General features: G+C 33.9%; 1 protein-coding gene across 7 annotated transcripts in view; it reads right to left on the bottom strand.

The window, feature by feature from the left end:
• Positions 1-801: 801 nt before the first annotated feature.
• LOC100870405 (PAR-domain protein 1) overlaps positions 802-27,847 on the bottom strand; it is a 95,413-nt gene continuing 68,367 nt past the window's right edge. For 5 of the 7 annotated variants that reach the window (XM_086908689.1, XM_086908694.1, XM_086908692.1 and 2 more), the window contains 5 exons: positions 7,574-7,719; positions 6,774-7,011; positions 6,224-6,327; positions 5,880-6,017; positions 802-5,623 (listed from right to left, as the gene is read on the bottom strand). In XM_086908689.1, the coding sequence (XP_086764815.1) occupies positions 5,537-5,623; positions 5,880-6,017; positions 6,224-6,327; positions 6,774-7,011; positions 7,574-7,719 (713 nt within the window). In that variant the 3' untranslated portion in view covers positions 802-5,536. The remainder of the gene's footprint in view (positions 5,624-5,879; positions 6,018-6,223; positions 6,328-6,773; positions 7,012-7,573; positions 7,720-27,847) is intronic. The other 2 variants (XM_086908693.1, XM_003697790.4) reach the window with 1 other exon arrangement.

Here is a 27,847-nt window from a genome sequence, read left to right as displayed (position 1 = left end):
GCAACAGAACAATTAGTTAAATCTTACAATGCTGTAACGTATAAGAAAAGAATTTAAGATTGTAATATATAAATAATAAAATAAAACATAAAAAGAGAATATAATGTAAAAGTTTATTATCATAAAATAGAAAAAATTGAAACATTGGAGAGGAATTTAAACTCAAAGTTAAAAAAAATTTAAAAGAACTGAAATATAAAAAAAGGATTTAACAAAAATATTATCTAAATTAAAGAAAAGATTTAAACAAAACAATAAAATTTGCTTTTTTTGATGTTTTAGATTTAGATTTTTTTTTTTTTTGATTGTTGAATTAAATTCGACAGCTATGTTTCATTCCTTTCTTATTTTATTATGGCTAACTTTTATGTTATATTCTCTTCTTATTCTTGTCTATGATATTACGAAGAGATATATTTTTGAATATGTATCTATTTATAATAATAATTATTTATATTTTACATTTTTATTGATGTTTATATTATATGTATAGTTTATTTTTAAGCGTGTTTATTAATTATCGTTAACATTATAATTGTAAAAATACTGTTCTTATTTTAGAAATATTAGTCTCATATTTCAATGAATACGATTTTTGAAAACTTATATGATTTTTAAAAACTTTTAGCTTTCTGAAAATAATTGCAAAAATTTGAAAATTGAAAATATTTCTTGAAATTGTGTCTAAAGTTAATATTGGACAAATTTCAATAAACGAATATCTTAAAAGTCCAAAATTGATGCATATAAAATGGAGCACAATTAATCCTGGAATATGCAGGATCAGGTATAACAATATAATTCAATGAAAACAATAACAAATACATATATTTCTCGAAATGTGATACACTTTGATGTTGGTGGTCGTATTTTAATTCTCGCGTGTACTGTTTTTTTCATATTTTCGTTTCAAATGGATCGGATGGTATGTCATTAAATGGACGTAGCAACGTCACTTAAACTTTTTCCATTATGTTGCTTTTTTTTAGTTTTTCATTTTTTTTTTTTTTTTTTCATTTTGTCATCGTCATTAAATTCTAATTGGAGCAAAGCTGTCAGTTGTGTCTACCGTGTTCTCTAATTTTTTTTTCTACAATTTCTCCTTTACAACATTTTTTTCTCTTTATTTTTTTTTTTTTTCTTTTTATTTTATAAACTATCCTTGGACTGCAGTATACCACGCACACGATTGTGCACATGCATCTGATATTTTTTTTTTTTATTTTTGTTTAGATAACCAACAAACACTATTGCGCTTCCTCGTTTTGTCATTGTTTGAAAATTGTGCCGAGATCCAAGATCGGCCTTAGAAAGCTACGACGTAGTTTAATTAATAGCAACTTGTACTAGAAGGTACTTATACAAATATCAATCTTCGAGAAACAGTGTGTCTCTTTCTTTCTCGATTTCCTTGCTTTCTTTTTACATCATCGGACGACTGTCAACGCAAAAATTATAATAATAGGAAAAGAAAAAATGCTTGGCTTTGTTGCAATTTCTCTAGATGCTATCAATCGCGATTATAAAATACAAAAAAGATTTTTTTCTTCGCGCGTGTGAATCGAATTTCTGCCCATTATTCATAATATTAAATAGCCTTCGATGCATCTATTATAATCTAATGAGTTTTGTTTATCTTTTAGATAATTAGGCTGCATGCCAAAAGCGACGTATTTCATGTATGATTGAACAATGAATGCGGAAATGCACTATGCATTGTATCGTTTCGTTAATCCATATCCAAACTAATTTTATCATGTTTTTTTTTTTATGCATGGAGTTTACAATGCATTGTGTTTGCAATATTTATGAATCATTTTTTTGTTTTTTTTTTTTTTTTACTTTTGTTTTTAATTTTTTTTTCGCAATTAAGTTAAAGTTAATACATGTTCAAACAAATTTTCTAGTCGTCTTTTGCTATCGATCGAATTATGAGTCTAAATTGAAAAAGCAATTTACGTGCAATTTCTTTTTGCAGTACGAGATTTACCCGCGTACACACTACACAAAAATTTCATATTATACAACGTGCATAAAATCTCGGCGAAAAAAAGAAAAAAAAAAAAAATATATATATATATATATAATATGATAACAAGGCATAAAACAATTTTTATAACGTCGACACGATTAATCATACATAGATTTTTGTATCCAACTAAAATTTACAATTAATAAAAGTACGGTTGATTCTATAAAGTTTCAACGCATGGTTACAAAAGTAAAGAAACAAATGTACAGAATGTATATATTTTAACTAAAACACAATTGCTGTATAAAAAAACTGGCGGTTTAAAAGCGAATCTGTCATTAACAAAGCTTTCTATAAAATTAATTCTTTTCTTTTTTTTTTTTTATATGTCTACAAATATACACGTATATATGATAGTAATGTATCATATATATATATATATATATTATATATATATATATATATTATAAGCTCTTCGAGAATTCTTGTTGTCAAAGGTTAAAAAACCAATTAAAAAATGATAAAATAATAAATCAACAATGTGATAAATGAATAACAGGCGCAATATAAAAAGTTTTACCGGGAATATACTTTTAATGCCGATTTCACATCGCAAAAAGTGCTAAAAAACATGTGTATATAATAATTATACTTGATTATTGTCACTGAGCGTTGCAACGAGCAGAATCGCTTATTATTTAGCGCATCAACAGTACATAAAATATTAGTCGCATGTGTATTATCCATGAAAGGCGCATGAGTGGGCTTCGCTCATGATTAACTTTTTTTATTCAGAATTTCTCTTTTTTCTTTGTCAGACAAGAGGAAGCAACTACGAACAGAGATACATTATTTGTTCTTGTCCTTGTAAGGGTAGCCCTTTTAATGCATAATTTACTTCAATTTACGTAAGTAACCCTTGTCGTGGCGTCATTAACAATGGAACTTGCAATTTCGATTGCTTTCTTTTCTTTTATCAATAAAAAAAAAGTATTTTTAATATTTTAAAAAATGTTCGTGATCATTATATCATAATTCTTTACAATTTTGATTTATGCAATTGTATCTTGCAATAAGAAAAACTCAATAGTACGGTCGTAGATATTAAAAATATTTACAAGTAACAAGAAACATAAAAAAAAAAAAAAGAAAGAAAGAAAGAAAGAAAGAAAGAAACAAACAAACAAAAAGATAACGAAAATCCATTGTTCGACGAGCCATCGACCGTGTCGAAGCACGATAAAACGATAATAAAAGATGCGTCGCGACGCTTTCCCCGTACTCGAGACATCGTGTAGCCCTTCGAGCGATTTATATCAACTGGCATACAACCGAGCGCCGAAAAAACGAAACGCTACAGAGAGAAGAGAGAGATTAAAACGTTATGTATGAAAAAAAAAAAAAGAAGCACTTGATCTCTACCTTACGATAAAAACAACTAGAATCACTTGTGTGTGTACCATCACCACTTGTGGGATACGCTACAGTAATTAACGTTTCTTAGAGAACTAGGACCTAGTCCGTGCGCAGAAAAGCGTCGTTCTCCCAAAATATCCTTCGTTCTTTCTTAATTTATCCTTTTTCCTTCTTCATTCTTCTTTTTCTTAACAAATTGCCGATCACGGATAATTCCTTCCTTCCCCCGTTCCTCTCTTAATTCTCTGACATTAAAATTAGAAAAATGCTACAACCGATATTCACTGGACAACGTTTCAAACTCGTGACATGTTTCAAGTGACCATGTCGAGGTACAATAATGCTAGTTATTGTACTTGATCAGACGTATTGTACTTGATGTCGTTGAGAAAAATCTTAAAATCTTTTTAGGGCCGTTCAAAAACGTCAGATTAAACGTCAGAGAAAAACATTGGATCAAGAATTTATCCGCAATCGGATCCTGAGGGCCGCATTGTACAAGAATCAAACAGAAGCTCGAGAGTCAGCGCGTGATTTAAATAGCCGCGATTTTAAGGACCGCTTGCGGCCATTTCTTTTTTTTTTTTTTTTTTTTTGCCCAACTATCGATCATTCATACGCGCGCCTGTCTGTGCTTACGTGTTCGTACATCTCTTTCACTTATGTATTATCCTAATTAGCTCCAGCTCAGTTTATGAGGCAGTTATCGCGTAGATGCCAGATATTTTTGGTACAGTTGAGACACTTTTGCGGATAGATATCCTATATATATATATCGCTTTTCCTTTAATTTCACCGGAAAATATTCAAGGGGAAACTTGTTGAACCTCGGTCGCTTCTTTGTTAAGAAAAAAAAATCTCTTAGAACTAAGTTCAGGTGGGTTCTTTGATGAATAATATAAATAATATGACGCGTTTTTTTTTTAATAAAAAATATAACGATTAATAGGTAAGAAAGAAATATTACATTATTCATATCAATCGTTACATTCAAAACATTGATAATTCAAATGTTTTGTCTGATTAACAAATTAATCTAATTTCTTTCGACGAATTACAAATTAACAATTTGCCATCCCTTCGGGAGGCATCAGAGAGTCATTGTTTAAATCCCCTTTACGATACGTTCGATCGAAAGCCGTTCACTCGACTGATTAACATGCTTCGCGTAAAAGGAAAAGTTTCGAAGTGTCTCTTCGTGATGAATATACCTGTACACACGTTGTTTATACATTATTCATCTGGCACGCACACTAAACTAATTCACGGTCTGCTGCTCCGCGTGTATACGTGTATGCGTATGTCTCCTTTTTTTTTTTTTTTTTTTTATGTATATAGATATATACGTAACGCGTCTCTTGTATATATGTGTATACATATAATGCTTGATAATGCGTTGCAGCGAAGTTAATATACCCGACTATACACCTCTTGGTATGTAATAATACGCGTATATAAATATACATACACGTGTGCATGCGGTCGCGCGTGGTACACGCGCGCACAGAGTCACACTTTTACAGACACAGACATACACACGGCCGTGTATGTATGCGCGCGCGCGCGCATGTATACATATATATATATAATCTAACTATACATATAACTATGTACATTTTTTTTCTTTTTTTTTTTGAGGGATAGGGCGAATTTCGAAGGGAGAAAGGAGCACGGGGGGAGGGGGGGGGAGAAAAGGATCGAGAAGAGGGGGAACGGGTTAAAAGAAATATACGTGTGTCTGTGTATGAATGAGCGTGTACGAAGGGAGAAGAAAAGAAGAGGAAAAGATGTGGTGTGAATAGCAGCAGAAGGAATATCGTCGAAGGAATATCTTCGTCTAGGGAAAAAGGGGGGATGGGGGTGGGATGGGGGTGGGTGGGTAGGTTTGTTCGAATTCGTCGAGGATGGTCTTGCGATGGTCGGCGGGCGCGCTCCTTTCTTTTCTTCTTCTTCCTCTTCTTCTTCTTCTTCTTCTTTTTTTTCGTTTTTTTTTCTTTTTTTTTTTTTTCTTTTTAACTCTTCTTTCATCCGAACTGGCGAAAAACCTAAGTGCTGCGACTATAGTGTGTGGGAGGAGCTGGCACAACAAACGCTCGTGTTTGCATCTTTTTTAATACCACGACGAGCTGTTGCCTGCCCGGCGCACTGTTAGACGTCCGTGTATTTGCTCAGCTTGTCACGCAGCAACATGTTCTCGTTCTTTAACCGGTCCAGTTCCTGCCGTAGACCCATATTCTGAAAGGAGAGAAAATTTTTCGGAATTCGGAATAAGTATCGTAAAATTATCAGAATCTTTTCGAGGAGAGGTGATAGAGGTGATCATTGTATCGTTCCATTTGCGCACGTTTGACATATATAAAAAAAAAAAAAAAAAAAAAAAGAAGAAAAAAAAATGAATCTAATCTTAATCTTCCCTCGATAGGAATGGAAACATTAGATCCTTATTCTTCAAATATGTGTTCTTTAATTTTAGAAGCGTGGGAAGATTTACTTCTTTCTCGAGGAAGCCGGCCCTGAGAGCGATCTGGTTCTCCTTCATGCGACGTGCATCCCGTGATCGTTTCGCTGCCATGTTATTCTTCCTACGACGCGCCCAGTATTTGTCATCCTTCAGGTCATCCGGAACGAACTGTAGCCGGTAGCGGACCATGGAAAAGAGCAGGAAATTAGAACGAACGTAGAAATTGCTGTAATTTCTAAATCACGATGAAAAAAAAAAAAAGAAAAAGGTTATTGTATCTATAAGTAGGATCTTTTGGTTGGAAACGAATCTTTTGTTATAAATATAAATAAATTTTTCTTTTTTAGATATATTGAACAGGAAAATGAACTGACCTGCTTCCGTGATTTCTTGATCATCGGTTGGGGTTTCAGCTCCTCGTCGGAGAAGGCCCGGGTGCGTGGATCGAAGTCTCGCCCCGATGAGGCCATCGAGAGCGCTACAAGAGAGAAGCCATATTGTAGTATTCGTGACGAGTCCTCGGAATCTGTCACGCGAAGAGGGAATAATTGACAATCTCGATATTAATTTCATCCGTTTCCCAAATCTAGCTATATCATTGTTATACCGGAGTCGATCCTGAGACTTTTTTATGCCTATACTTTTTTTTCAACTCTTCTTAAACTTCTTAAACTCTTGAAATGCAAATTCGAATTTCGGGATTTATATTCCCAAACAAGTTTACTTTTCTTTACTTTTAATTTAACGTTGAATTTCTATCGTATATTGAATAACCCTTCATTTTCACTTCACACCACCTTCAACCCAATCCCTCTCTAATCCTTGCACGATCAAAAAACGAAAGGTGGCCGTTAAAAATGTTCAACTCTCTCAGGATCGACGTCCAAACAATCAGGTAGGAAATCGGATGAACGATTCACTCACTGGAATCCGCGGGCGAGGGAGGGTTCATAGTGTCGGGTGAGCAACACTCGCTCGGCGAGGGTGATCTCTCGCGTTTGGTGACCGGCTCTAAGTGGAGGCCGGCTGGACCTTGGTGTCCTGGCGTTTCGGTGTTGTTCATCTTGTGCAGTTGTCCGCTCTGCATCGTCCCTTGTCCGCCGCCGGCCACTCCATCCACGGGAATGCCGTTCTCGGAGAGGAACTCGTCGAGATCGACGTACTGTAACAGGAGGATAACAACATCCCTTTTTTTTTTTCTTTTCTTTCGTCTTCAGTTTTCAGCAGAAAAAAAAGATCGGTTGTAACAGAGGCGAGTGTTGTGGTGTTATCATTCATTTTAAATCGATACTATGAACATCGTATATATATATACATATATTAGCTAATTGGCAATAAAACGAGAAGTAAAATTTTTTTTTTCTAAAAACGCGAATGGGGAAGAACAAAATAAACGAATTGTAATGGACAATTAATTTTTAATTCATAATTTTGGATGCAAGAAGGGCTTCACTCACAGTCCCAGTTTGTTTCTTATTTTTTTTAGAGTGATAAATGTAATTCAATCTTATAAGATATAATGAAATTTACATGGATATTTGTGTTCTTCTTGCATCCGATAGTACGATTAATGAAAGAGAAAAAAAAAAAAAAGAAAAGAAGAAGAAAAAAGAAAAGGGGATGAAAAAATTTAGAATTTTTGAAAACTCTTCAACCGCAGATACTTGGGATCTGCGGCGTTTCAGCCGGATTGTGAGCTTACCGTATCGCGTTTTTGTACATACATGGTTCAATACCTTCAGGTCGGCATCATAGGGCAAAGTTTTATCCCATAGATTTGGGCCGAGGAAGGCGGCCTGCGCTTCCACGTTGCCCCATAACTCTCCATCAGCGTCCTTTTTCTCTTCCGGTCCATCTTTGCCTTGTTTTCCTGCGAACGTAACAATTTTCGTTATTTCGTTATTTATTGTATTGTATAAATTATTTTTTTATAAATATATATATATATATTTAGCATTCAAATCTCGTACAATTTGTAACTTCTTGTGCGTGTGACAATTTTCATCTCGAAAGATAGAGAGGATGGATTAAAAATTCAGATTTAGAAACTCTTTATAAAAATATTTACAATGAAAACTAAATTTTCTTTTTTTTCTTTTTTTTTAATTATTCAAGCGATGAATAACTGAATAGAGACAAATATGAATTTTACAACAATTCGACAAGATATGTTTTCATGCTTGTACAAAAATGTACAACAAACTGTGCAATAATAATTCAATAGTAATTAAATAAGTAAGAAAGAAAAAAAAAAGGCAATAAAATAGAAGTGATTAACGATCACGTGGCGCTAGTGTCGCGTCATCGACACATCATAATATAATAATACACATTTATATGTTATTATTATTCCAAATCACGACGTAAAAATAATTTATTATCTTGCTCGAGAAACTTACACGATACGATTCGATGCAAAGATTTATGAAAAAGGAAAAAAGGGATTCCGACGAGAAGACAAAAATTCACAACTACATTTCCACGAAATGCGTTTACTACTTATTGCTCTGCCAATGTACAAAGTCTATGTTTCGACTTAAAAAAAAAAAAAAAATTTTTTTTTCTCTTCATTCAATAGGCTTTTTACCTTCGTTTTTTTTCTTTCTTTTTATATATATATATATATATATATATATATATATAAGAGAGACCTTTTAGAATACGCGAGATGACACACTTCCCCCCGTCCCTCCTTTACACCTTTTTTCCGCACACACAGTGTCGGAAGCCGTGGCCATCAAAAATTACTTCGTGGAAGAAAAGAAAAAGAGGAGCGGATCAGTTGGCGACCTTGGAGATGCTCCTCCAAAAATAGCGAGCCGACCTAACAACTTCTCTCTGTTTCTTCTTCTTCTTCTTTTTCTTCTTCTTTTCGTTTCGAGGCGTTTCTTCCGCGTTTTTTACTCCTTCCCCAAAGACCGGCAGACTCTTAATTGTTGCTCGTGTCATGCCACGTCTTCGTTTCATTTCGTTATGCGCGTAAAAAAAAAAAAAAAAAATTTGCGGATTTATCACGAAATAAAATAAAAAAATAATAAGTCTATTAATTCACCGTTGTCTATTATCGAATGTTATACATCGAATACTGCGAACGTTTATGCAAATTTAAATTTTTACGAAGAAAATTTTTATGAATGAGAAAAAAGTGAGGTTAGGATTTCGTAACCTCGAAAAGATTAGAAAAAAAAAAAAAAAAAAAAATTACACCTTCCGCCTCGCGCAAATAAAATTAACGTGCAGAACGATTTTTATATTTTTCTTCTCTCTCTCTCTCTCTTTTCTTTCTTTTTCTTTTTTTTTTTTTTTCCAATGACTGAACGTGCGGTTCAAACGCGACGAAACCGCATTCAATGGTTATTATCATGGTACACCGCCTGTTGGCGAGGTCGTATCTCTACCACAATCTGATAGATTTCAACGAACGAAGATTTTTAATATTCATACTACGTTTCCTCCCGGATTACGACTGATCTTTGAATTATTGCTTGTGATTATCCCCGGTTACGATTCCAACAACCTGGCGGATTACCTGGCGTTTATCTCTAAAGAGTAATCAAGTAAATTCAACGAATTTATAGAAGATGTTCAGATAGAAAGGGAAAGGAAAGAATTTGCCACGTCAGAGTTGTTGCAACTAACAATAACGCTCTTTAATCCTTGATCCTTTATAATCCTGCCTAATAAAACTCACTTGAAAAGGTAATAATCTTTAAAGATAAATTATTAGAAACGAGCAAATGAAAAAAAGATGCACGACTCGAGGATTTTTTTCTCAAATCTAAATTCGATCGAATTTTAACTATTTTATTTTGGATCGTTAAAAGTCAACGGTTGTATTTTTCATTATATGCATAGAGAAAGAAAACCAATGTATTGTAACTTCTATTGTATCATTTGCTTCTTCGAGTAAGGAAGCATAAATATAAAAATCGTATTCCAAGGTGATATAATCATCGTAAGTCGAATGATCAATGTAAATTTTGAATGAAAGAAAAAAAAAAAAAAAAAAGAAAAAAAAAAAGATTCCACTGAAAATACGGTTGAAAACGGTTTGGAAACGCCTAATAACCATACGGAGCGCGGTTTCTCCGTGCACGCTAGCTAAACAACTAAACAACGACAGCTTGCAATTTGGTTCAAGGCTGTCGATCGTCGCCAACTCTGCGGAACTAATCTCGCGTTGCGTGGCGTGGCGTGGCTAGAACACGAGCAAACAGCCGATTAAACGAGAAGAAGAAAAAATCGTGTCGTACGAAGGTGAAGAGGAGCAACCGAAGTGGAAGAAGTGGCAGAGAGAGAGAGAGAGAGTAAAGAGGAAAATTGTGCGTTTCGAGAAAATTTGAGGATCGAGAATGAATGAAAACGGATGATAATGAAGATTATTGGAACGAAATTTTAATCGATGATCTAAAGATTTAAAGATTCGAAGGTTCAAGAATAAAAGATTCAAGGATCTCAAGATTCAAAAATCCAAGGACTCAACGAAATCCAGAGATCTAAGGATCTACAGATCAAAAGTTCAATTCAATTCAAAGATCTAATAATCTAACTCTTAATGCCTTAATGTTGGATTTGAAATTTTATTCTAAAAGTTTATTGATTTTTTTCTAATATCTGTGAAAAGTCGAATTAATAAAAGACATTCTCCAGAATTCAGAATCAAACATAAAAAAAGATTAGAAAGATTAGAAAGATTTTGAGTGACTAAATGACTTCTTTATAAAATTCATGATTTTTCAAAAATCATGATCACGAAAATTAAAATTATTCACGAAAACTTTTAAACGTTTCGTGAAATCTTAATCGCAAACACAATATCCCTTATCATCATGTATCTTTTAACATGACAACATGATAACAAATATACGCGTTAACCAATTTAAATTACAATCGGCCAATTTTTATCGATAACCTTTAAATTTCTAAATTCGCGTGATCCAAAAAAAAAAAAAAAAAAAAGAAAGAACTCAAACTCCTTGCAAAAGAATGGAGCGGTTGTCGAATAGAATTGACCGAGTTTCCTGTTCGGGGCGGCCGCGTAACGAAAGCGGAAGTACCGTAAAGGGCAATTGTCGCGGAGGAGGCCGAGAAAGAAGGCTGGATCAGAATCTGGCCGGAGAGAGACGATTTCCGTTAACGGTAGAACCAGTTCTCCGCTCTGCTCCTTCGTTATACCGAGAGCGTGCCTCTAATTACTATGTTCCCCTGTCTTTATCTCCTCTCCTCTCCTCTCTTCTCGCGGTTCTCCGTCATCCCGATTCCCCTGCAAGATATTCCTTTACGTAATCGACAACACGCGAGCGTTTTACCTGACTCAAGTATGGAATGACTCATGTGCACGTCCTGGGAGGGGAAAAGAAGAAGAAAAAAAAGGAAAGATCGAAACGATTCGTCGTTGTCGTGTTTCTTCGCGACAATAAAAGGATCGGTATCGAAAACGTGACGTAGTGTTTGGATGTAGAAACTTTTTAATTTTACGTGCTCCTCGCTCGACTCGTTTAGATTCGTGATGATCTCGCGAACGAAGATCAAAAACTTGAAATAAAATTGGGTTATTTAGAGTCGAGTCGTTTCTCTAAACGCACGATCGAACAGCAACGTATCTTGAAACATTTTGATCGATGGATAAAGCAAGTGGAAAATTAAATAAAAGTAGACTTGATAATGATCTTTTTCAAAATTTAACAATTTTGCCGTTTACAAAATTTGCGACAAATGTACGAGTTTCTTAATTTCAAATATCTCTCCTCCTCTCCTCCTTTCATAGATTGGTTTCTTCTTCTTTTTTTTTTTTGGAATGGAAAGGAAAAATTTGCCTCAACCTCCGATACTTTGTTGTACCTTAGTTTAAAACACGCAATAACGGTCTGAAGAGATTTGCGTGAAATCGCGAGCACCGTTTCTAATTGTAATTGCGGCGGCACGCGGTGAAATTAATTTGACAGGTAATAATTCACGAAACCGAATAAAATATCCATTAAGTCTCACGCAGTTGCGTTCGGGTACGCGCGAGCGATTGTCCATCCACGGAAAAGGAGGCGAGATTCGAGATAAAACCCGGTGAAAGGGAATTGAAAATAGTTTTATTAACGAGCAACGATGATTTCCGCTTTTTTTGAAGCCTTATCTTCGTTACATATCAATTATACTCCACGGTTTCTTGTTATAACTTAATTGGATTCACGGCGTAAGGAGGCGTTACACTTTCATAATCTTGATATCGTTGATTCAATTTGCCCTGCCATTTGGGGGATTGATAACTTTGCAATTTTTGAATAATAGAATTTGTTGAAATTGGGAATTCGGCATCGATGAATTAAAATAATAATTAGCAAATAATTTTCAACGAAAAGAGAAGAAAAAAAAAATGGATGGAAATCAAAGAAGAAAAGATGGAAATATCGAGCGAGAGTGCAAGGGGAAACGGACGGTATGTTATCAGACACCGTTCTCTTTCAACGATTCTTTCAACGACAGTTTTTAATTGGACGATAATTTAATGTAAATAGAATTAATCGATAACAATTTCGTTTCAAAAACTGAGAAAGTCCTTTTCTTTTTTTGAAAGAAAAAAAAAAAAATTCCAAACTACGTATTTATACGTACATTTAAAAAGGATTATTTTAAAAGATATCGAGAAACAATAATTTATCTGGCAAAAAGGAGAAGGAGAGAGATGTTTAAAACGATACGAAGTAATGATAATTGACAACAACGAAGGCGTGCCGTTATTGGCAAACGGATAAACAATCGCATTTGTTTGGAGATAGTTTCCTGTGGCCTTGGTACATTGATACTCGGCTATTTCGGACGATAGATCGAATACGAAGTGAAACTGAAATCCGTGATCAAGGTCTAGCTCGTGATCAAGTTTATAAATTCAACCCCGAGTCGGCTATGAATCAACTCGAATACTAGTTTCGATTCTACCTTCTTAATGCAATATGCCCGTCACTTTATTACGTGCTAAATACTACAAACTTAGAAGAAGATAGAAGATTTCACAGATTTCATTTCCAAGTTGTGTTATCTTGTAGCAAAAATTTGCTAAATATTACAAATTTCATCAAAAGATCTAGGAGATATAATATGATAAATCACCAGATCTTTATATCGACATAAAATTCCCTGGAAGATGTGCATTAATATCACTATAAATTAGAAGCATTTTAACTTCAAATTATATAAACGTTTTGTCTCGTAAAATAAAAAAAAAAAAAAAAAAAAAAAAAATAAATTTCTGCGCGAGAAACAGAGAATATTTTTAAAGAAAAATACTTTTCGAGAATTAATTTTCGCGAATAGAAATGAATACGTGTACGTGTAATTTAATGTTTTTTAACGCCATCCATTTTTTTTCCCTCCCCCCATTTAATCGTGCGACGTAAAAATTGAGAACCGAGAAAAGAATAAAGTGGAGGAAGAATCTCTGACTTACGATTCGTAAATCTCCCGTCGTTGTTCATGTACCGATAATTTATGTGTGCGGTAAGCCGCTGTCATCTTTCTTGACAAACGATCTGTAAACCACGTTGCCTTAAAAATCTATTAACCTCGTCGTTCGATAATTGCATTGCACTATCTTCTTTGCAAGCGTCATACCACTTCACAATCGAAATTCCCCTAACAATGATTTGACATTAAATACACTTGTGGTCACTCGTTTAATGTTTACGTAATAGATTGGCAGTTTTTATTGAATTTAATCATTCACAATTCTAAATTTATCGTCTAAACTTATCTTTCCAATTCTTCAACGAAGCCTCTCTTCTTATCCTATTTCAATATTCTCGATTTTTAAGCATACAATTTTAGACAATTTTTAAATTTTACGACAATTTTAAATTTTACAAAATCATCAAGCTTCCCCTTCTAAATGTTGAACATTTGAAATCCATAAATCCGTAAGAGAATTAAAAAAATAAAACGTAAGGATTCAAAGTTTTCTTAAAATCCAAATTCGAAATGTTCAAAAGATTCATATCGCGTAATTTTTTCTCAACAAATTTCTCTACCTTTACTTTCATCGAAAAAAAAAAAAAAAAAAAAGAAAAAAGAAAAATTCCAAACTAAAGAAAGTAAAGGAGACTCGTTCAAAACTCAACTTCGTCCAAGCTTCGCAACATTAAACTCCCCTCCTGGCAAGATTGATTAGCATACGTTAACAAACACGAGCCCGTGAAAACAAGGAAAGCAAATCGAACAGGAAAACGCTTGCAACCGTGAAAGAAGAAAAACGGAGTGAATAATGAAAGAAGGCTCGCGCTCGGTTGAGCATAGAAACTATCGAGAAAGAGGAAAGTCGACGGAGGATAATTTCTCTGGTTGGAAAATTCGTGGAGAAAATTGAATATTACAACAAATTGCGCTTACGTAACATATTCGATACAAAAGTTGTATTCTTCGTGTGAGGGAGAGAGAAAGAGAGAGATAGAGAGAGAGAGAGAGGAAATGGTGGATCCTGGCGGAAGTGGATCTACACGTCGTGCGTGTTCCTTAAAATGCTTTCTCTTTTCGAGCACGCTCCAATTAACGCGCTCTTGTCTAATTACCGACACAGCTTCGAGCGGATTACAGCCGGGGGAAAAGGGAAACGATTACCATCGGGATCGTTTTTCAGTTATATTTACGGCTACGTTACGTTGGAGAGGAAACCACGTGGAGGAAATTCGTGGAGGGAAGACAAAGCGTGAGCATGGAACTTTCGAAATAAATAAAATATTAGAATCGCGTTGGAGAAGTGAAATGAAACTTTCGAAATGATACTGATTTTATAATCGATTAATTTTTCCTACTGTGTTTGTGATTCATGATTTCTGGTTGGATTTCAGACGAAGAGATTTGTTGACGAAGAAAATTCGAGGAATTGGAGAGAGAGAGAGAGAGAGAGAGAGAGAGAGAGAGAGAGAGAGAGAGAGAGAGAGAGAGAGAGAGAAATAGGAATTCGAGGATCTATAAAAATCCAAAGGCAGGAATTTTTAGAATTCTAGATGTTTGAAAGTTTAAAAGTTCAAAGGTTCAAGGATACAGCGATTCAAAAGAATCAACGGATGAATTAAAGAAAGAATTAAGAAGAGAGAATTCCATATTATATTTGTACGATTATTAAAATTATAAAAATCGTGTGCAAATATCTTTCGTATTAAAATATATATTTGAATCGATTTTGACTTATCATAAGATTCTCGTAAGAATTTTTTAAAAAATTGTTGAAATACTTTTTAAAAGAACAACAGCAACAGTTTTGCTGGTAATAATGGCCTCTTCAATATTTTCAATGAGATACGCCTTATCGGCGAACTATGGCAGAAAGGCGCAAGAAAGAATTCTAGCACGCACTTTGTGTTCCTTCCACCAAGTTTTTTAAACGCGAATGCTATCTTTGCTTTTTAGTGACCTTATTACCAGTATCGTTTAGATACTAAGTCGGGTTTTTTAATTTTAGGTTTAACTTAAGTTGGAACGGTGGAAAGTCAAGAAGATTTCGAAGAAAAATTCGAGAAGATCGTGAAAATTGTTAAATTGTTACTGTGTTTTTATTATTTTCTTAAAAAACGAATATTTTTATCTCGCCTTGTGTCTTTTTAATCGAGCCAGATAATCGAAGGTGATTTATTTCGACAATTCAGCATAATTTCTAAATTTTACGTTTATGCAAATGCGCGTTTTAATTCTATGAAGCGTTAAATTAGCATTTTTTACAAGACACTTTATCGGGTAAGTGTATACAGGTGTGTTGCAAGGACATTGGTGATCAACAATTAAAGTAATATATTAAATTGACACGTTCTTCCCCGAGTAAATTCTACGATAACGAGAAAAAAAAAAAAATAAAAATAAAAAGTTAATAGCCGAGATAAAGCAGAAATCTTGGACAAGAAAAAAGAAAAAAAAGATGCACATTCAAGACTATCAATCATATGTCATTCTATTTATCTCGTAGCCATGAATCCAGAGAATTTTACATTTTAAATAATAATTAATAATATTTTAAATAACAAAAGAATATTATGTTTTCTATATTAGGATTAAGAATGTTTATCAAAATTTTTCGATTACATATATATATATATATATATATATATATATATATATATATATATATATATATATATATATATTTAAGAGAATAATTTTGAATGCAAATATCCAATAATCTAGAATTAAAAAAAAAAAAAAATATATAAGCACAGAAAGATACGAAAAATTCGAAAGACTCAAAAATCGAAAGAGATAGCTTCGAAAGATAGAGATAAAATACCAAATGATGTGAAGATATTCATAAATCCGAAAAGACTCGGAAAAGAAAAGAATATGAAAAATATTTCAAGATCCAGGGATTTATTAATATAAATGTAAATAATACAGCAATTTAATTTATAATGATTTATCAATTTAACGATGCTTTCAGAAATCAGAAGATTATTTCTGGAAATAACGCAACAAATAACAAGACGTGATTCATAATTCAGAATAAGATAACATTTAATAACGAAACGATTATACGAATTGTACTATTCTTCGATATGCATCTATTCACAGTGAAATCTCGCGGAAGATTTCTTCTCGTTCAATCAACACTTCCGCCCCGTATCGTTCTCAAAACAATTTCTCAGAAACAGTTGAAAAAAATCATCATCAATAATATTTTCTCGACAAAAATATTCTATATTATTTCTCCATCATCGATTATTAATTATTCCTTATTCCTATTGTTGAATTATTGAAATTAATTAATTCGAATGTGAAAATAATATTTTCAAGCGGAAGAATCGTCGTTAAACGAGATAATGTATATATATATATATATATATATATAAGAGAGAGAGAGAGAGAGAGAGAGAGAGAACAATAAACACGGAGAAACCCATGTACTCTCCTGTCACGAATATAGCGATTGTAAGTTACGAGCTCGTGCATAACGGGTTGAAACGCAGTGAGCCACGAAGACGTCCTTGGCCGCTCCTCTGATAGCCTCCAGACCTCCTGGGAATCGTTTCCTACCGCCTCGATGCACACGACTATGCAACGAACGACATAGAAACGTTCCCGGAGCCCCGTGGCTGGAATAGGGTTACTTGGAAAAATTCACGCGAATCTGAATGTTTACGATCCTTGAGAGTATTTGGAAATTTTAGAGAAGGAAATTTAGTAAATGTGAGAAAAGGAAATTAAGGGGAAAATTTAAAGGTCCAAATATCGAAAAGATTCGAAGAAGATTTAAAGACTGAAAGATCCAAATATGTGAAAGATTCGAAGATTTAAAGATACGAAGGTTTAGAGGTTCAAAAATTTAAAAGTTCAGATAGGATTCCTCTTAAGAACAAAAGATTTAAAGATCCAAGATTTAGATTATAAATAAAAGTAACAATTATCCATCATAAATTTCTATAATCTATTATTATATAATTGTTATTATTTTGTTATGAAGGAAATAATTATAATCTACATTAATCTTCTTCTAGAACTTCTTGATAACTATTTTATTTAAATTGCTTGACGATAGCATAAATGTTAATAACACGTTGAATGGATATATTTAACTGGAAATATCCGAAAATTTTAATATATTTATCGATTTTTCTCGTACGACGAACCTCTTGAAAAATAACGAAATAAATTATTATAAATATCCATGAAAAATGAAACCGATCTTACTTTACGAATTAATCGTTATGAAAATATATATATATATATAATTTTCCTTAATCCAATAATACACGAAAGAAACAGATAATTTCCGTGATAATTATTACAAAAAAAAAACAATTACTTTACCAAGTTTTCGATCTCTTTTCAACCGACATCTAAATCGAAGAAAAAAGAAAAAAGAAAAAAAAAAGAACATAGAAAGTATCCTGGAAGTAGCGAATAAATATCGAATAATTCGCGATTAATCGATCATCGTTTGCTTTCTAATAGAGAAGAAGAATGAGAAAAGATGGACAAAGGTGGGTAGCAGGTTGAATGTAGAAAAGTTAAGTTGACGGTGGCTCGTCAATCACTCGCGGAAGGAGACTGTCAAGGAGAAGCGGCCTGTTCCTCGACGAAGAACGTCTTGCAACTCGCACCATAAACCTGTCCACGTGAAATAATTCACGCCTGGTCGCGCCTGTCACGATTATCTCTCTCGCTTTCGTTATCTTTCCTTGTGGCCGGTTAGAAATCATTCCCGAAGAAATTGTTGCATTTTTGCACACGTATCGTATTTCCCCTCGTATTTTCCTCCCATTTTTATCACCATTTGACCAAACATATGAGACAGGATGAAATTTTTGTAATGTAATCAATTGTTGTTAATTTCTGCTAATAAAAGTTATTGGTATTGTGTTCTATTATAATTGCATAAATCAGAAGGTTTAAAAATTAAGAAATTAAAGATTATTTTGAAAAAGGTTTTGAAAGATCAAAATTATTTAGAAAAAATCTCAAAGTGATGGAGTTTCAAGATAAAATTCCAAAATATCAGAGTTTGAAAGACTTAAAGTTTCAAAAGATCCAGAGTTTGACCGAATGAATTTTGTTTCTCAAAATCTCAGAATCTTAAAATATTCAAGTTTCAAGACTCAAAGTTTCAAAATACTGAAGTTCTAAACTTTTAAAGTTCCAGATTTCCAAAAATTTTACAACTTTTTACAAAGTCCCAAAAACCAATTGAAAATCTAAAAGAATTCCAAAGATCCAAATACTTAAACACTTAATTAATTATCCAAATAAATCCATAAAAAGAGTAAAAGTATTTCATTCGTTTCACTGATAGCACTCGGCTGGAAATTTCGATCCTCCTTTCTTGAAATCTTTGTTTCCACTTTTCTTTTTTAAAAATCGCCCGGTCAGAAAACAGAAATAATAAAATGTTGCAAGACCGGGTGATTCGAGTTTCTCTCCGTGTCTTTGATCGAACGTAGGAAGAAGGGGCGAGAGGAGCAGAGTGGAGAAGGAGAAAGAATTTGGTAGGAACGAAAACTTTCCCTCGCGTACGCGTGGAAGGGGACACGCATTTCCTGATACACCGAAAGAGTACGCGTCACGATCCAAATGAGAACAAATAGCGGTACGAATGAAAGAGAAGTGAGTTCAAGAACGATTCAGAATACGAATAATATATTTATTTATCTGTGACGGAAGATCTGCGAATGTATTCACGATCGATAACTCGTTAATAGCGTTATTATTCTATCTACGTATACGTATTTGTTGGTATCATTATTTTGTCCGATAATTCGTTTTCTTTTTGCTCTACACATTATTTTTTTTTTTCTTTTCTTGTTTCATTTTGTCATTCTCGTCGAATGAAAAATATTCGATACCCTTAAGTGTAAGTAATGGTGTAATAATAATAATAATCAGGTATGATTCAGGATATAAGTCACGTGATTCATTAGCAAAGAAATTATTTTAAATATTGAACGATGCAATGTTATTTCGAAGAAAGATAGAAGAAAGATATCGACACGTGTCGATTCGAATCGGTTTCTATTTTTTTTTTTTTTTAAACTAAGTATATTAATCGTCACACGAAATTTCTTTGATAAATTTCGAAATAGAAGAAGAAAGCGCGTGTGTTTTGTCGGAATATATTTAAATAGAAAGCGATAAAACTATGGGTGAGCCAAAAGTAGGAATAATGAAAACGAGAATGGAATCGTTGCGATGGACAATAATTTAACGATAATTTCCTGAATTTCTATCACAATTTCGTGTAAAAATGGAAACACGCCTTTCTCGAAAGAAATATAACGCATATATGTATATTTATAATTTTAATTTCCCCATAAATTATGTACACACGCTTTCCCCACATGTTCTCTTATCGATAGCAACATTATCGATAAAGATAACAAGAAAGAAAACAAGAAACGTTTCACTTTGGATAAATAATTTAGTTTAAGGATAATCATTTTTCACTTTATATTCCTCGTTTCCTTGATGATTATCTTGTTAAAAGAAAATATCTAAATACTTTTTGAAGACAAGACAATTAGCTACTTCTTAATTTCTCTCGTAATTTTTCTTTCTTTTTATTCGGTCCATATTTTTGTAACAAGTTGGAATATTTCAAAATCGGATGGAAAAATCTTTCATTTATATTATTTTAGTTTCAATTTTTTTTTCATGGAGAAAAAAATTTAAAAACTTTAACTCGAGAAAATTATTTTGATCGTTTCTAAATGTTCTGTAAAAAATGTGAAAAACTTGAAAATTTCTAAGAAAATTCTATATTTATTCTTCTCTCAAGATTTTCACGAGATAAAATGTTTCATAAAATGAATTTCTTAAATAAAAACGATACTCTATAACGCGTGTTACAATACATTACAATGTCATTACAGTATATGTATATCTATCAAAGAGACAAATTATCATCTTTCACTGCAGCAAACTTCCGATATATATATACAAGCTGCACATATTCCATCAATTAGTTTCATAATCTAAAAGCATAAAATGAATCCACTGTTTTCGAGATTTTTCAAAAATTTAGTATTCCAAGAATTATTTAATACTAAAAATATATTTATACAAGAGTGAATGATTAATTGTAATTTACTCGTTACACTCTCCTTTTTGTTTATTTTTTCAAACATCAAAGAAGAATCAGATTCCTCTTCTCTCTCTTTCAAACTTTCATTTTCTAACTACCACTTACGTTTTCAACTTCATCAACACTTTACAAGACACCCTATACACATGCATCAGAGAAGTTCCTCCTTCGATTTCCCAATTACTTTCTCACTTCAGCCTAAATACACTTTACAGGATATCCTATATACATGCATCAGAGAAATTCCTCCTTCCATCTCTCAATTACTTTCTCACTTCAATCTAAATACACGGTACAGGACACTCTATATATCAGAGAAATTTTTCACCTTATAAGGCACTCTATATATATATATATATATATATATATATATATATATACATCAGAGAAGTTGCTCCTTCGACCTCTCAATTACTTTCTCACTTCAGCCTAAACATACAGGACACTCTGTATATCAGAGAAATTTTTCATTTTTGTCGATTTTAAGGTCCTTTTATTTCTCTTCTCTCCTCTCATCCCATATATAGATATATATATATGCATCAGAGAAATTCCTCTTTCGAGCTCTCAATTACTTTCTCACTTCAGCCTACATACACTTTACAGGACACACCCTATACATACATGAACCAGAGAAATTTCATTTTTTTCGGTTGTTTTTTAGAGTCGACCGGTCGGTGGTCGCTTTCCTCGCTTCCTGATAAGCTGGAACAAGCGTTTTACGCGTTACGCGGCTAGGCACGCAACAAACGAAGTTTCGTTTCCGTGAGAAGAGGAAGGAGGAGGAGGGGGAGGAGGGGGTGAAAGAAAGAGAGTCGAAGGAACGGAAAGTAGGAAAAAGAGGAAAGAGAGGAAAGGTCGCGTTTTCTTCTCTTCCTACCACCACCAACATTTCCTTCTTTCCCCTCCTCTTTTCGATTTTAACGAAGCATGTGCACGAGCCCCTCCCTCCCCTCCTTCCATGTATCAACATAGGGGCACGGATTTCTCTTTCATCCGCAATCTGATTTCTTGGAGAACTGCATCTCGGTAAATTTACGCTTTTACACTTTTCCGCCGCGTGCGATATTCTTCCTTTATTCGAATTTAATACTCTCGTTGCTCAATTGAGAAAATTTTCGCGCATATATTCCTATTGTATTTCGTGTGGATAAAAAAATAGAATATTATAGAACGATGAATAAATTTTTCTGATTTTTGGCAAGAAGCAATCTCATGTGAAATTATAAAAAGTAATAAAAAACGGTATTGCTGAAATGATATATTTCTCTTCGAGAATATAACGATTATTCGTAAAATTAATAGAAGCAATTCTTTTCTTCGATAAAAGAAAAGGAAAAAAAAAAAAAAGAATCTTAATCCGCAAACAAAAATTTTACCTGATCCTTCGACTCTAATATCATAAACGTTACTTACTCGATTTATAAATTTCTACATATCTGCACATTTTTGCCCATTCGAATATCGCGCGAATCCATAAACAAATATCCGCAATCCACGTTGCAACATTCATACGGTTAAATTAAGGGGATATTACCGCGATAACGATGTTTCCTCGAAGAAACAAGGCGCACAGGTACGCATTACCGAGCCGAGGCCACCAATGATGGTGATGGTGGTGGTGGTGGTGGTATAGGACTCGTGGAGAGGAGGACGTGGCTTGGCCTGGCAGCAAGTGAAAGTTGCTCAAACCACTTTCCCCTCGGGCGAACGAGCGATCGCTTAGCCGACTTCCGGGCTGAGATCCCGGCCGCAAATGCCAGAGATCCACCGCCCCGAATCGATCGATCTACACGAAAAATCTTCCTTCCTCCCGATACCTTGCCCCCATCCCAATAAATCGTGCACGCGTGTCGCTCGACGGATCGCTTTCTCGACCAGTTTTCGATATATTGCGTGCTCCTTTCCTTTTTTTATTTTATTTTTTTATTTTCTTCTTTCTTCTTTATTTCGCAAGTTTTAACACGAAACACGATCTCTCTCTCTCTCTCTCTCTCTCTTTCTCTCTCTCTCTTTTCAAAGAATCGTTTCCTTTCGAAATTGTTCCGGATTGAGGTTTTTTTTTAATTGGAATTTGAGTATTTAGTAGTGTTATTGGGAATTAACGTTAAATTGTATTTAAATTAATATTTTATATCGTTGTTATTAAATCAAATCCATAATAATCGGCGAAACAAACAGGTCTCGAACACTTTCTTTCGAATCTCATTTTAACGCTTTCTGCAAATCTAATAATCTCTTCCCCCGAGACCTATGAAATTATCGTGAAATTAGGAATCGAATACGATCGCTATTATATCTCCTACTACTATGTAATTATGGAATATAACGGATTCACGAAATTTTCACGCGGAAATGAAAAGTAGAAATCTCGCGGCGGGGAATTCGAGCGTGATGATCGAGGAGACCCGTCGAACCGGAAGGGATTTCAACGCCTGTGCACGCGATGGGCGCGGAAAACTCAGACATGGCGAAGGCTTTTGTGATGTGATCGGGGAAATTGCGCGTGCGTACGTGAAACGTACCGTGTAAAATCGTGAATATTGTTGTACTCGTTTCCATTGCTTCGACTTACTATTACGACCAACTAACGACAACGTGGACGTTTTGTACAAATTGGATCTTTACGTAAAAGAAGAGAAAGAGGAAGAAGAAGTTTTTTTTTTTTTTCTCCTCTCAATATTTAAAATTTCTAAGATGTTTATCCATCTAATGGAATCGATGATTACTTGTTTGCCAATTAAAAAGTAGCGTTATTATAAAAATAATCAGTCTGGATAAAAACCAAATAATTTTAAAGATAATCGATTCGATCAATTTGCTTATTAATGAAACAATCATTGTGGCCATGATAGAATAAGAAGTATCTTAAATATTATTGCATCACGTTTAAATGTAAAATGATAAATATTATTTATTATAAGTAATATTCCAGCAGAACGATTAACCGATATTAACGATTCTAACTGATATTCGATTCTATTCCGATTGACTTACGTGATCCTTAGCTGTGCACTTTCTCTTTCGCGTATCGATTCGCGTAATTGCTTCGACAAACACGATAAACTGTGAATTATCGTTACCGGAACACCGTTACCGATTTCCGTTATTGTGAACTGTGTTATTAGGAAACTCGTGGGCGGATCATTTCCACGATAAATATTCCTGAAGAAATGCTTTCCACTTTTAATATTTTTCCACGATTTTCAACTTCCTTGTAGAAAAGTTGAAATCTGAAGAGATTTCAATTTCAAAGAGTTTTTATTAATGTGAGAAAAATTGCAAAATTGGAAAATTAATTTAGAGTATTTTACGCCGTGAAAAAGTATCGTAATAAATTTAAAGTTTTGAAAAGATGGAGAAAGCAGCAGGTGTTAAAAAAAGTGTTGTGAATGGAACGATCGATTTATAAATAACCTCCGTGGACGGCGATCCAAATTTTAGAATTAACGATTGAGCGTTACCCACGAGAAGTTACAAATGTGTTGGCATTCACGGCCATTGTCGTTCACGGCCACTTACCTAAAACAGAAAGAAAATTGCTCGTGTTATCGATCGATCGATACACCATTTTTCTATTTAACGCGAGCGTTAAAAATAAATTTAAGTGCGCGATTAACTGATAATAGCAATAGTCACGTTTTTTAACTCGCCAAATTGTTGTTAAAAGTACAGAAGTTAAAGTTTAAATACAAATTCAATTGGATTATTAATTAAATAAATACAGATATATATCCCACGATATTTACATAATATTATTCTTTATCTAAACTTTGAACAATTTCGAGTTTTTTTATGTGATCCCTATTAACAATTTTTGAAGATTTTTTTTTTTATTTTTATATTTCGAACATCTCTATCTCTAATTTTATAATCGATATTTATTACAATTCTCGCCTTTTCTTTTGTATTGAAATAATATGAATTAAACAATGGCGAATATCTGAAAGAATAAAAATTTGTATGATATTTTTCTTTTTATATAAAATTTATTTTAGAAAGGCATCGAATTAATTTCTATAATAAATATTCCTCGCCATTATGAAAGTTGATTGAAACTCAAGAACAAGAAAAAAAAAAAAAAAATTCTCCGGTTTCGACAAAAACTATAACCATCCATAATAAGAAAGCACGTGGGCAATTTGATCAATTTGATCGGCATGCCATCATTGGATCCAGACAATTTCTCGACCTTCGTCGAGAAGAACGCGAAGAAGAAGGAAACGTGGGGAATATTAGACAGTTGTTGCCATGCAAATGCGTTGATGATACGGGTTTTTCTTTTGTGTTACGCAAGGGTTGTTGAAAGTTGCGGAATAATTGCACGGATGATCCATGTTGCATAGAATGTAACGATTAAAGGATTAAGCTAAAAGGACTGCCGCTATTACGTAGGATCCGACTCTGTACCTCGTCTACGTTCCATTGCCAAGGACGAACTGGGAATATATCGAAGGACACACGTGCCTTTCGAAACCTGTTACCTGTCCAATCGAGATATTATAGCAAACTCGAGTAGCGAGACGCGTGAATTCTTGTTATTTTTTTTTTTTTTTTTTCTTTTCCTTCTTTTCTTCGAGATGAGATTTAGTCGGATTCGTTTCGATGCGACGCAAGTTTTGGATATATATGTGAAAATTATAAATGAAAAATATTATGCAACGTGTAACTTTTTAATACGATAACTTGAATCTTTACATACACGTATTGGAATTTCTATATAAAGTTTTTCAAACGATCTTTCTAATGATCATGTGTATAATCAATCAACGTCTGCAATATCATTAGGCTAATCTACGAAGTGATCATTCTCCAGATGTCGAAGAAAAGAAAAATGAAAAGAAAAGAAAGGCAGGAACTTTAAAAAGGTTAAAAATACTCAAAATCCTAAATCCCCGAAGATTTTCAATTTAATAATAAACTCGTGCGTCTCAAAATTCTTCCCTCTGTTCAAAACTCTGTTATTCCCTTCGCGTCAAAAACAACGTAATTAAACACGCCAAATCACCACCTGGAACAAACTCGTTTTACCATGTATAAATTCCAATCGAATTTCGTTCGATAAGAAACTGAACAAGGATCTCCAGCCAGATCTGTTTTCGAGAAAGGAAACGAGATTCGGTGAAAAAAGGAAAAAAAAAAACCTGCTCCCAATTTGACGTTCCCTTAAACGTTGCTTGGTCGGCGATGTCAAAGGGAAACGATGCGAAAGCGGTGGAAGAACTTTCTCGGTGGAACCGATCGGCGCAGGCGCAAAAGTGAACCAATGACGTAACGCGAGATACGGGAAGAGCGAGTGGATTGGCCACACGAGGGGAAAAGATCGGTCACGCGACCGGGAAACGCCTAAGATCGGCATAGATCGCGGAAGTGGCCACGATAGTTCTTTGCCTTTTCTCTCTTTCTCTCTCTCTCGTCGCGCTTCCCTCCACCTTCCTATACCCTTCTCTCTCCCTTTTTTCGCAGCGCCGTTACGACAACCTGTAGCCTCTGTTCCTATTGGGTAACGTGAATGTACGACAGTGGACCTGGTATTGACTATTAACGAGGGAGGATATTGTTACGTATTTTTTGAATTATTATTTTTAATATTGTTATAGCGTAAATGGCAAATATATGAGATGGTTTGTAGTCGATGCAATTCGATAGATATAGTTGGAAATAATAAATTCGAAACGATTTTTTTAAGTTTTTATATAAAGGCAACACACTGGATTTGGAAAAATGTGAAACGAGGGAAGAGAGATCAACATCTGAAAAATAAAGAGATTTCAATTGATTCGATTGATTGTTTTCTGAAAGGATCACAGAGATAGGGAGTTTTTTGAAATTTGGAAGAAAATCATAATTAATTGTATAAATTTTCGTAATAATATCCGCTGATTGAATCGGTAGTTGATAATATTTGTTGAGATTTTCTTTACTTAAAATTTGAGACAACTGTTTATCTTTATTTAATGTGCAACTCGTTAAAATGCTTGTAAACAAGCTTGTACTGTTACACGTTGAAGAGAATTACGACAACGTTGAACAGCATACTAATCTGTTCATGGAAAAAATACGTAATGTTGCATTATTATATATATAAATGTGACCGTAAATAACAGTTCCACTTTTTAATTTTCAAATTTTCCTTTAAAGATCAATATAAACATTTAATGATACATAAATACGAGAAATTAAAATACATTCTTATATACGGAAATGGAATTAAGTGGAACGAACGATTCATGCTCAGACATTCCTTCGAATTTCGTTCGAAAAAATTTTTCTTAACGAAACGAGAAAAATTCGCAAACCAATTTTCCAATTCAAATGGTCCTATTAGAATAAAAAAAAAAAAAAAAGAAAGAAACTCTTGGAAACTATCAAAAGAAAGTAAGAAGAAAAAAAAAAAAATAAAAATCCAAAAATAGAAAACCTAATTCTTTTCCAATCCCGTTAATAAAATTCGACGAAGATCAGCAAAAAAAAGAAAAAACAACGCAATGAAATAGAAAAATTTATACGCCCCAATTTATAACGTTCCCAAGGATAAAAATAAAAGATCTACGACGGCATATCTTTTCAGGGGGAGCATCGAAATAGTTTCCAACGGCGAGGAGCGTTTTAATTAACACCTGAGCCGCTTCCTCCTTTCGCTTTCTTTCACGATCTCGCGGCGTGTTTCCCGCAGAAACCGCACCACGCAACACCGACCATTCCTAGGAAAGTTCAAATGGAGCTGGAATGCGGCCTTGACACGACATAAGAATAATAAAAGACGGTGGAGAAGAAGCCGTGGTGGCGAGGCACGAGCGTGTCGCCTAACGGGCTGCAGCTGTTAGGAATTAATTTTAGATTAAACAACCAGTGGGTGCCTCACTAGGTCAACTTCATTCGAGTCAATGAGCGGCGGGAATGGCCGTCGTTGTTTTCTGGATCCAACTATTAGAAACTCGTTCCCCCCGTCTTCCTTCGACCGAGTACTTTGCCATATATATATAAATATATATAATATATAATATGTATATATATATATATTTTTTAGCGTAATGTGGTACACTCGTGCAATACCTCGAAATGTATTCGAGGAAAAAATTCCGCGTCGAAGTGGAATTTCTCTCGGTAGGAATTTCGTGACGGAATCGCAATTTCTGAATCGAACTGCGAAAAGTAAGCTTGGAATCAGTATTAATGGGATGAAGTACGCGCGTTTCTTATTTACAGTATGGTTGGCGATTTTCCAAGAGATAGTTTCGAAGTGTGACTCGTAAGAAGTTTCGATTGGTTGCTTTCGATTCTTTTTTTTTTTTTTTTTTTTTTGAGTTTACAGCGAGCAATTTTGAATCGATTTAAATCGAATATTTTGGAGAACGGATACGTAGCAAGGATTTAGTACATGATTGATCATCGAAAGGGTTTATCCAAAATGAATTTAGATCAAATGGAATCTGTCAATTTTTCTACTCTA

Source organism: Apis florea, unplaced genomic scaffold (genome assembly GCF_048593485.1).
Source record: "Apis florea isolate Af1SG1 unplaced genomic scaffold, ASM4859348v1 contig_3081_pilon, whole genome shotgun sequence".
NCBI classification, from domain to species: Eukaryota; Metazoa; Arthropoda; class Insecta; order Hymenoptera; family Apidae; genus Apis; species Apis florea.
Note: the sequence above shows the minus strand (reverse complement) of the source record. Positions and strands in the feature narration are given on the sequence as shown.